The 11989-nt window shown below is 35.2% G+C and overlaps 1 protein-coding gene across 4 annotated transcripts in view; it reads left to right on the plus strand.

Moving 5' to 3' along the window:
* Positions 1-431: 431 nt before the first annotated feature.
* Positions 432-11989, plus strand: part of si:ch211-266o15.1 (zinc finger MYM-type protein 4) — a 31336-nt gene continuing 19778 nt past the window's right edge. The window contains exons 1-10 of one of the 4 annotated variants that reach the window (XM_051868338.1): positions 450-597; positions 998-1158; positions 5711-5759; positions 5859-6071; positions 6581-6682; positions 6858-6913; positions 7258-7428; positions 7519-7594; positions 10310-10721; positions 11951-11989. The exon at positions 11951-11989 is cut by the window's right edge and continues 124 nt beyond it. In XM_051868338.1, coding sequence (XP_051724298.1) covers positions 5744-5759; positions 5859-6071; positions 6581-6682; positions 6858-6913; positions 7258-7428; positions 7519-7594; positions 10310-10721; positions 11951-11989 — 1085 coding nt within the window. In that variant the 5' untranslated portion in view covers positions 450-597; positions 998-1158; positions 5711-5743. Of the gene's footprint in view, positions 602-997; positions 1159-2637; positions 2689-5710; positions 5760-5858; positions 6072-6580; positions 6683-6857; positions 6914-7257; positions 7429-7518; positions 7595-10309; positions 10722-11950 lie in introns of all 4 variants that reach the window. The other 3 variants (XM_051868335.1, XM_051868336.1, XM_051868337.1) reach the window with 3 other exon arrangements.

Raw genomic sequence — 11989 nt, forward strand, 5'->3', positions numbered from 1 at the left:
AATTTTGATATCAGTAAAATTCCAGTTAAATTAAGATGTATACATTTTCCTAAACTGGTTATATTCTGCTGGTTGTTCGTTTATAAAGAATAACTATAATGTATAATGTGCATTAATAGGTATATCACAGTGAGTAAATGAGAGGCGTTTGTTCTTGACACCAGAAATGGGAATATCGTAAAACGTCACAATATATTCAAACAATCGCGAATATAAAACTATTTTATTCTATCCTGATATAAACACTTGCTTTATTGCTTAATGCATGGCAGCTTTATAACAAAATAAAAGTCTTTGTTCCATTATAATATAACATATAATCGTATAAATTGAATTAAATAATTGCTATTTAAATTATTATTGCACTTGAATCATTTTTCCCCATTTGGAACAGTTTATGTGCTACTGGCCCTGCAGTTTCCCTCCTGGCCACTTGGGTGCAGCAGAACATATTGAGCTTGTTGGGAAGCAGCAGGAGCTCGATTCGCGTTGTTTCTTTGGCGAAAGGCTTTGTACGTACAATACTAAAGTGAAGACGTTTAAAACACCAGGAGAACGCATGAAAGTCCCCGTTTGACAGCTGATCTTTATCTCTTCGTAAGTATGTAATTAAACACAAACCTCTCTTTCAATTTAAAGCATCATTTCCTCTCTGTTCCCTCTCATATGTAGCCTGCTAGCACGCATGCGAAGGCATAACGCAGGTCTGTGAGTACGATGCTGATGATCAGTAGTTTTATGCTCAAATTTTATAGTAAACCATTAATAAGCGCTCGTGAGGCTATGAAATCACTGTTATAAAAGATATTGGGTTGCATTATTAACATGGCGGTATAATGCAATGCATGCAGGGGGTCTGCAGCAGGCATCTCTCAATGGAGATGCATGCAAGGAGTCGTGTGCATGTTTGGGTTGGCTTCCATGGCAATGCTGGTGACACTAGTACTGAAATGAGTGTGAATATACACCAATGAGGTTCATTATAGTTTATTTTCAGGTGTGTATGTGGTCTAGCTGCAGACCTGCGCCCTCAGTACTCTGACGTCACGCGCACTCTCAGCGAGGGAACCGGAAATACGTAATTGGCTGCGTTAGCCCTGGCCCCTGTCGCTGAAGAATTTTGCCTCCAAAACTTTTGCCTCTATAGGATTCGCTACCGTATGTATAATTCCAATCAATCACAATTTAACTGCTAAAATTAGAATGATAAAAAAGAGTAAATATCGATATTAGTGTCAAATAGGTCCTTCCTACTATGCAGTACATGTTCATGTCCCCATCATATGGATAACATATTAAAAAATATTAATGAAACGGTAGTAGAGAGATTTTTCTTCCAAACTGTGTCATATATCTGAGTGTAACGGATTATTGAAAATGGAAAAAAAATTGTCCCGCCCTCTTTTTCAACGGCCTTGGTTCCGGAAGTATTTTTCCATTCTTTTTTTTTTTTTGTCTTAGTTAAAGTCGCCATGAAATGGAAGTTGCGAAGTCTTTTATTCCCTATTGTGACGTATATCTGATTGAAACCGCTGATGTCATGTGAGTGATGGGTTGTCCCGCCCTCACATCAGTAAACGCATCATCAGAGAAGAGATGTCATTGCGAGTGGGAGTGGAAGTTATTTTGATGAAACATTACAAGGGCACATGAAAAAAAAAAAATAATAATGATGTGCATGAATAAATAACTATTTACTGTAGGAAAGAAAATAGGAATTGTCCATTTTGATTTCATGGTGACTTTAAAAAGAGAAATGTGTTGTAAAGCTAACTCATTTGAGAATTGAGCTATTTTAAATAAAAATTTACTAACCTAATACATGTTTGTAATGCAGAGTGGGTGGAGAAATGATGTTAACCAATGGACAAACAGCTGTTTTGTCTACTGTTTTATGTAATGCAACCGTCTGAAATGCTGTCGATACTTAAAGGGATAGTTCACCCAAAAATGAAAATTTGATGTTTATCTGCTTACCCCCAGGGCATCCAAGATATAGGTGACTTTGTTTCTTCAGTAGAACACAAATGATGATTTTTAACTCCAACCGTTGTGGTCTGTCAGTCATATAACGCTTGTCAATGGGAACTCCATCTATAAGAGTAAAAAAAACATGCACAGACAAATCCAAATTAAACCCTGTGGCTCGTGTTGACACACTGATGTCCTAAGACACGAAACGATCGGTTTGTGCGAGAAACCGAACTGTATTTGTCATTTTTTACCTCTAAAACACCACTATGTCCAACTGCCTTGTGCATCCGGTTGGTGAGGTCTGAAAGCGTTCTGATGACGGAAGTGATGTCTCGCGCTTATACTTCAGTGAGCACGAGACATCATTAATGCTGGTTAATGTAATAAGTTACGACAACAATGGGCAAATAACAACAGATTTGACACTTCAGCTTTCATGTCTCATTTGCTATTTTCACCATAAACAAGGCCTGATTCCTGTGATTAATTTACATTGACCTACATTTTTCCCTCAGTAAATGGTTCTGCGTTACATTATGGAATAAAAATGTCTTGCGAACACTCGGAAATTTAATGTTGACTTTAACCAGTCAACGACTGCTCATTTACTGTACATATTAGCATTACTTTTCCTGTTTTACATGCGTGTTTTATTATTTACAGGTATATTACATACCCATTCCTATGGAAGCTTGTTTTTGCCATGAAAAACAGGTAATTGTGACTTTTTATCTTACAATTCCAATTTAGGATTTTTTTTTTCTACCAGTTATGAGTTGATATCTCACAATTCTGACTTTTTTTCCCTCAGAATTGCAAGTTATATCTTGCAGTGCTGACTTTATTTCTCACAATTCCGAGTTTGTAACACGTTTTTCTCAGAATTGTGCTATATAAACTCGGAATAGCAAGTCAGAATTGTGACAAACTCGCAATTGTGGAAAAAAAAGTCTTTGTAAGAGAAAAAGTCGCTCCTTTTTTATTTTTTATTCCTTATTCCGAGGCCAAAACAAGTTTCCATACATTTCCGTTGTCATAAACATAATAAAACTTGACTTTGTAATGGACAGCTTCATTTATGAACTGGTGAAATAATTATTACTTTGATCACTTTGACTTCCATTTTAAACAACATTCTCAGTAGAGTATTCTTGACATTTTCAAGCTGCTTTGCTCTGCTAAATATTGACTACGGTGTATTTTCGGATCCAGCAGTAAACCCACGTAATGTCACAGAGAGCTAAGTGTGAACGTGAGGCTGAGAGTGCAAGATTGCTGTCAGATTCATTTGAATCTCTCTGGTTTTCATATTACATGGGAATGAATCAACTAGGCCCAAATATAGAACCAAATATGAATAGGACGCATTATGCAAAGAAAGGTTTGAACGGTGGACTGGCACTGGTTGTACTCCATCACATACATTCTTTCCTGTGTCCCGTCACATTATCTTTGCTGATAAAATAACAAAAAGGCCTGTCAGTTGTCCTTCAAGTTAACAAAATTCAAATCTAGCAGCTAACACATTTTTAATGATTTAATGATGATTCATCCTGCACTTCATCCAGTAAAAAGCTCTTTCGTGTTTGTTTGTTGACGTTCATGTTTAATTTCCAGTTTTGAAGCTTATTGTATACTTGTTTATTGAGATGGATTTTGTTTTAAATAGCTGGGAAGTATATGACATAACTTGTAGCTTTTTTTGTAAGACAATGTATTACAATCTATTCTACATTTGACAATAAAATGCATACTTTTTATGAGGGCCAAATTATTCAAAATTGAACCAATATATAAATATTTAAATGAATTTTGAATTGCATAAATAAATTGTTCATAAAAACAAACAAGATTAAATTACAAAACAAATTAATAAATGTGTTGTTATTTTAGCATTACTTTTGGTTCAGTTTTATCATAATCTGATATCATAATCTGATTTTTAATACATATAGTTTTCAACAATAGTGGCTGTCACCGTTTAAATTTAATAGGCTTAATAAAATTATTAAGTATGTATTTATGATTTAATTTTTTTATTTTTTTAAATTGTTTGATTTTTGAGTAATTTGGCCCTACATATTTTTATGGATTTTTATTATTATTATTATTATTCATTGCAGTTGTCTTGAAATTGCTGTTTGAAGTAGTTTGTGTACATTTTCCTGTAATACGACCAAAAGTTAAACAAAGATATCAAGACATAGAGTTAAAGGGTTAGTTCACCCAAAAATGAAAATTCTGTCATTAATTACTCACCCTCATGCCGTTCCAGACCCGTAAGACCTTCGTTCATCTTCAGAACACAAATTAAGATATTTTTGATGACTCAGTGAGGCTTCTTTTGCCAGCAAGTTAATTTACCTCTAATTTACATCTAACCATTGATTCGAAAACAAAAGATTTGAAGCAGTGTTTTGAAATCGGCCATCACTAAAGTCGTTATTTTGTTTTGTTTTTTTGGCGCACAAAAAGTATTCTTAATAACGTTAAGGTTGAACCACTGTAGTCACATGAACTGTTTCAAATAAGTCTTTAGTACCTTTCTGGGGACCTGAAAGTGTTAATTAACTTGCTGGCAATAGAGGCCTCACTGAGCTATCGGATTTTATCAAAAAGATCTTCATTTGTGTTCTGAAGATGAACGAAGGTCTTGCGGGTGTGGAACGACATGAGGATGAGTAATTTATGACAAAAATTAAATTACACTGAATGTTTCTAAAGTGTCTGTTTATTTGTTGGCAAGTTATGTTGTAATGTGGTCATCATTTGGTGGAAGTCAGTGGAAACTCTCTTTCGTGTTTACCAGGATCATTTCAGAAAATGAAAAGCCTGGAAATTTTAATGCTTGAGCTTTTGTAAATGTGAAATTTGATGGATATATATTTAACATCAGCATTTATGAGGTAAATGGAGGAAAGAGTTGAAGATGACAAAGTTAAAATTCTTAGTCAGAGGCTATTGTACAAAAAGAAAGAAGTTGGAGAAGGAAAAGCATTAATTTATGTGAGTGCATAGTATGTGAATTAATGTGATGCTTACATGTTAACAATCTTTTCATCTCTACATGTTCTGAATGGTGGCTGGAGATTCTTTGTCTATTGCTCATCCAGACTCACACACATTTTACTTGTTTGTTGCCAGCTCTAATTTTGTTTATTTATTTGTGCACTTTTTTTTTTTTTTTTTTTTTTTTTTTTTGTCAGATGTTTATTGAAATAAATGGAAGTTTAACATAAATGCAGCTGTTACATTTTACAGTTACATGTATAAAACAACCAAAAACAGTTTATTCACATTTAAATGTTCTTAACATTTAATTCTGTACAAATGTGTCCTGACATTTTTTTTAATTTTTTAAAATTAAATTTTACTTATATTTATTTCCTTATTTAGTCTTAATCAACTTCTGAATTAACTTTCATTTTGCTTTTGTATTCATTTCATTCATTTTCATTTATGATTGCAGTTGATTTGTAATGTTGACACGTCTTTTTCTCTTTATTATGCCAGTGTAACATGCCTTTAATTACTATTCTATAACATATGTTTTGTAAATAAATTTGAATTAAAGTCTGCATTTTTCTGCATGAGTATGTTAATTTCATGCTGCAGTCACAATGAAAAAAGTTCATGTTGTATGTCAACTGTCTCCCTTTTCTGTCTTAAGTTTCATTTGCTTTATTCAATATGTAAAACTAAAAGTTTCGCTCTTTCTATGTCTTTCGAACTCTAGAAAGTCAGCTCTCTGCCAGCAGATCTGGGCCAGATGGACCAGTCATCAGGTATGAATCCAAACACCCTTAATTTTACCGCAGTTTACCCCACGTTTCCTCTCTCATGCTGATATATTACATCTTATTTGTCTTTTCTATCTCCTGAAGAGCTTGAGGTTAAAACCTCTGCTGATCAGGGTGAGAGCAGCAGTGGTCTGCCAGTGGATGATGAGCTTGATGGACTTCCAGTCTTTGGAACAGATGAAGATGATTGGGAAATAGACAGCAGCTTCGCTCAGAAAGCTTTCTCTCAGTTGGATGGGAACAGCAATGATAAAAATGAAAGTCAAGATGGAGTGCCAACTAGTGGTGCTGATGCAGGTGAGTTTGACATTTTTAAATCATTTACTAAGCAAGATGTCATAGGCTAAATAGTTTCTGCAGTGATATTGGGTCTCATTTACTAATGCACAAATTTGTGAGTGAAATCTGTCTACAAACAAATGATTCACCAATAACTAAAAATCTATTCTAAATTTGGCGCAAAAAAGATAGGAACAACTGAAACCAGCATGTACATGTTGTCGCCATGTTTTATGCAAATGACTAACGTTGAGCATGTGGTCGCTCATTTAGAATACTCCAAATTCATTAACATTAGAGTGAGGTTAAGAACAAATTCATGTGCGTATGGAATTTTTTGGTGAAAAGTTGTCCTGTGCAAGTGTGCGTACAAATACGAATCTATGCAATTATTAGTGAATGAGATGGTTTGTTTTTAATATTTATGCAGTAAATCATTCATCATTTAAATGTGGATGAATTATAAATCAGAATGTAGGTGAACTATTCTGGACTTTTAAAAAAATTGGGCTCCTCTCTGACTACAGAAGAGAATAGCTCCTCTACCAATGGAACCTCAGAAATGGATGTGGAGAGAGCGAAGGTTTCTGAAGACACCCCTGTTACCCCCTCATCAGACACTATTATAGGTAAAACAATATGAAATTATGCTTTATACAATATACTTTCCGTAATTCTGCTACTTCTTCCAGAATAATTTACTCTGGTATAAGTACAGTGGTTTTATGATGAGCTGGATGACTTGTTAAGAAAATTATGGAACTGCAAATATGTCAAAGTGCTACTTTTGTCCTCCTGTGTCAGATATCCAAGACGTACAGTCGGAGCTTAGGATTGAGTCATCGCGAAGTGATGCCATCGTAAGTTTAAGTGAAAAACTGACAGATATTGGGTGTTAATAGAAACATGCACTCTGTGGCCACTTTATTAGTTATATAATACTTTAAAAGACCCACTTTTGCTCCCAAAACATCCTAAATTCTTCACGACATGATTCAGCAAGGTGCTGAAGGTGATTATATTATATTTTATATTATTATTATATTTGATTGATGTAGAGGTGCACCTAATGAAGTGGCCGCTGAATGCATGTGGTTGAAGGTGAAGCATTGTTTTTTTTTCTCCACAATTTTGTCTGCTTGTTGGTGTTGTTTTAGTGTTAAATGGGACTGTGCTGTTTGATAATAGTGCCTTTTATTCCCAGTTACAGCCAGAGATTCCTACAGAATCCACAGATAGAGAAACAAATTACTCACCTGTAATAAGAATTAAGGATGAGCCTATTGATGAAGACTATGATAAAGCATTAATGCCCCAGTCCGACGTTAGCCGTATTAAACAGGAGCTTGACGGTTCTGAAAATAATGAAAATGAGGTAAGATTTGGTCTTGTTCTGTGCAGCGGTGCTGTTCAGTCTGTTGTAAAAACATGTCAAATGTACTAAATGGCTTGTGACTCATTTCAGGCCTCCTCTGCATCTGATGAATTGAGGATTAGCTCTGTTTTCTCTGTCAGTGGAAACAGCAATGATGCAGTTTCGGGTGAGAGCACAAAGTTGTTGTTGTTTTGTCCGTGCAGGACGTCACTGTTTGTCATCGGCTTTACTGTTGATTAAAAAAAATAACTGCTGTAATTTGACAAATGTTAATAATATAGATCTTAATATTTATGTATTTGCTTCGAAATAGCTTTTTTCCATTTAGAGAAACATAATTCCACCAAACAGCCATTTATGAAAATAGATTAATATTTAAAGCAGAATTTTTAGTAAAAACTAGGGATCTACCGCTATATCGTTTTCCCGATATTTAAGCATTTTCCCATAATCGGGTGTCGGTTTTGTAATGTCGGAGTCATCGATAAATGGCCGTTTGGCCGTTTTGCGAATTGCGCGCAAGACCGCCATTAAAGCACAGCGTCTGAGGGGAGATGAGTCAACAATGGTGTTCAAAGGTAAAATAATTTGCATCACTTGGTTAATTAACTTTATTTAAAATAACGGCCATTAATGCAAAAATGTGATATATACAAATAAGATATGTTGGATAAATTCTTATGTAGTTTCAACTTGGCGCTAAAAAATAGAGACAAACTCACAGAGTCACGTGCTATGTCAGGTCATGTCCCAATAGAAAAAAGACGTAACTTTTTATATGAATTTAATAAAACAGCCATGAATTAGTGCATGTTGGAAATAAAATCGCTGAATTTAATTCTCTCTCTGTGTTGTCTATACTCTTAGTCTCGTGAATTTGCGTTCATAGTGCCGTTAACTCACTTACTGGGCTGAGGCGATGCTTCATCTTGGCCACCGTATTAAACTTAACAAGATCCACTTGTTTAAAACTACTTAAATTATATTAACTTCTACTATATAGCATTTATTTAGATATTAAACATCTAAAAAATGACAGCTCTATGGAAATGAATTATCTCCGCGAGAGATGTTCTGTGTAAACGCATAGATCAAAACAACGCTCTGTTAGCAGGTATTTCATAATCTGGAGACCGACAAAAACTTTATTTCAAAAACTTTATTTAATATCAATTATTAATAAATCTGATAACATGCCAGATGAGATGGACTTGGTAATAAAAAAACAACAACTTTCAAGACAGTAAAAAATGTCATAAGTCATGTAATAATCATTAATATTTACTAAACTACTGTTTAAAGGTTTGGGGTCAGTAAGGCTTTTTTTTTAGAAAATGAATGTTTATTCAGCAAAGATGCATAAAATTGATAAAGTGACAGTAAAGACATTTATAATACAAGAGATTTTTATTTCAAATAAATGTGGTTTGTTTGAACTTTCTAGTCATCAAAGAATCCTAAAAAAAAAAATGTATAACAGTTCCTAAAAAAAAAAATATTAAGCAGCACAACTGTTTTCAACATTAATGATATAGAGTATCTCAGGGATGACGTGTTTTTGTAGGTCAACCTGGAAGTTAGCGGCGCACGGGATCCCTCGGTCGAAAGCAAATGCATTTTTCCCAGAGACTTTTGGAAAATCGCAAAAAATAAGCTCTGTGTTTAACAAAGGGTTATGACACTTACACGTTTTGTCTATCAAGATAATCTTTACAAGTTAACACAACATTTATACATTTTGAAGCCTAAATAAAATCTAACAGTAGGCTATAAACGGACTATAGCACACCATGGTCGCGGATCAACGTCACCACCACCAAGCTTCCTCAAACTTTATTTAGAAAACAACTTCATTTAAAAACATGCTCGCTGATAATGATCTGCGCTGTGTATGAATACTTACCCCCTTTTTCGTGAGAAATGCTGTCCAAATGTCCTGTTTGTCATGATGACGTCTAAAGTCCCCGCCAAAGGAAGTAGTCCCTTTTAGCATCACAAGCGGGTTATAACTGGTGTGTTTTATGTCATAGATCAAAACTTGAAAATATTTAGAGGCTTTATTAACCACAGACCTTATTTCAGGCGATTTAGCAAAAACCCATTGATTTCGGGGCGATGGAACCAGAAATCCTAAAATGCTAACTCGCTTCTGGGTTTTCCTACAAAAACACATCATCCCTGAGGTACTCTATAAAGAAATGTTTCTTGAGCAGCAAATCAGCCTATCAGAATGATTTCTGAAGGATCATGTGACACTGAAGAATGGAGTAATGATGCTGAAAATTCAGCTTTGCATCACACTATTATACTTTTAATTGTATTTTAGATTTGCCTTATGCCCCTTGGTGGGCATAAGAGACTTATTTCAAAGACACTGAAAAATCTTACAAACACCAGACTTTTGAACAGTTGTTTACACATTTGTTTCTAAAATGTTTCAATGCATAAAAATAAGTTTTGAATTGACTAATTGAATCTGACCGTTTGAACTGATTCGCAAAAAAATAATCGAACTTATTAACTTTTGTTACAGAAGTATCAGAGATCATCATCCTAGGGAGAATAATAAGGATTGCGAAATTAGTCTAATGATACGATCCTTAGGAATTTAATGATCAAAATTCAGTTCATGAATTTCTCTTGATCTTTGATAAGGTTGGCAGTCATAAGAGATCATTTACAAATCTAAAAATGGCAATCTAAGGTTCCTAAAACCTCTTCTGGTGCAAGAAGCTTTGACTAACATTTTAAGCAAATGATGTTACAAGTGCACTGCAGGGAAAAATATAATGCTAAAACAGTGTAGAATATGGCCTTTTCATTAAATAAGAACAAGAATGGTCCACATCTTTTAGCTCATTTGCTGTTTGTTTTCATGCAGCGTCTGTGGCACACTCCCAGCCTTCTTCGTTCTCAGTAATGTCCCAGAACACTGCTTCACTCAGAGGGACCACTATACTTATGCCAGCCCAAACCCAAACTCAGCTTCAACTCCGACTGCAGCCAAAGGCCCAGATGCATCCTCAAATCCAGACCCACGGCCGAATGCAGCCACCGATTATGCCGCAAACCCACCTGCAGCCCCAGCCGCCCCAGGTCCACGCTCCCCCACCCACAGTGAGGATCTGCTGCTCGGGATGTTCTAAAGTCCTCCAGAAGGGTCAAACGGCGTTCCAGCGAAAAGGCTCCAACCAGCTGTTTTGCTCCACTGTTTGTCTAACTAGTTTCAGTTTACCCTCGGTTCAGTTTACCCCTATAATCGCTCCTAAGAAAACCTGCCACCTCTGCCTTAAGTGAGTACTTGAGAATTATATAATTTTTTTCCATCTTTGTCAGTTTATTGACTGTACAGATAAGCCACACATGTTTTTCCAGTTTCTTCCATTGAACTCAAAGGAAGTCCACCAGGAAATTTTTGCTCTTTGCCATATAACAAAAATACATTTGGGATCTTGGGGCTGTCAAGCTCCAAAAAAATAAGTTCATACAACATGCTTTTTGTCATTTTTGGAGCTCATTTTGTTGTACGGAAAAGAACTAAAATTAAAGCGATGAAAGAGCCCTGCACCCGGGCTCTCACCATCCGTGCTCGGGCCCTAAATATTATGTTAAGGAATTTGGAATTACATTAGAGTGAATAAATTATGACAGAATCTTCATTTTCTTTTCATTTTTTTTGGTTGAACTACTTTGTCTCTACTTTTAAACGTGGAAATCGATTATGTAACTGATAATGATTCAAATATTTTATTTGATCATGCAAATTAAATTACATGATGCATATTTTAAAGGGATAGTTCACCCAAAAATGAACATTTTCCTATGACTTATTCACCCTCAAGCCATTCTAGGTGTATTTGATTATCTTCTTTCAGATGAACACAATCGGAGATATAATAAAATATATCCTGGATCTTCCAAGCTTTATAATGGTAGTGAATGGGGGGCGTGAGATTTTGAAGCCCAAAAAAGTGCAACCATCCATCTTAAAAGTAATCTATACAGCTCCAGGGGGTTAATAAAGTCCTCCTTAAGCAAAGCGATGGGTTTTTGTAAAAAAAAAATCCATATTTAAAACTTTGTTAACTATAATAACTTGCTTCCGACAGACGGCTGTAAGCATTAATTTATGGCGAAAGAGTAATCTCTGATACGACGTAGGATGTAGGAGTATCGTAAGCTTAGACGCCTCTCATGGTTGAAAATAAATAGGACTGGACAACAAACTAAAGCTCCTCTTATATCGAAATCCTCCGACATTTCTCTTTAAAAATTCTCGTTTTGCACATTTTTGGGCTTTAAAATCTCATGCCCCCCCATTCACTACCATTATAAAGCTTCGAAGATCCAGGATATATTTTAATATAACTCTGATTGTGTTCGTCATATACACCTAGGATGGCTTGAGAGTGAGTAAATCGTGGGATAATTTTAATTTTAGGGTGAACTAACCCTTGAATGCAAATTATACAAATGGTATGTGGAATTGATCATTTTATTAAACTACTTTATTGTTCCAAAGGGTCATTGTCAATCTGAAGGACTTGATAACCATCCCTGT

The sequence above is a fragment of the Ctenopharyngodon idella genome, chromosome 17, assembly GCF_019924925.1.
Source record: "Ctenopharyngodon idella isolate HZGC_01 chromosome 17, HZGC01, whole genome shotgun sequence".
NCBI classification, from domain to species: Eukaryota; Metazoa; Chordata; class Actinopteri; order Cypriniformes; family Xenocyprididae; genus Ctenopharyngodon; species Ctenopharyngodon idella.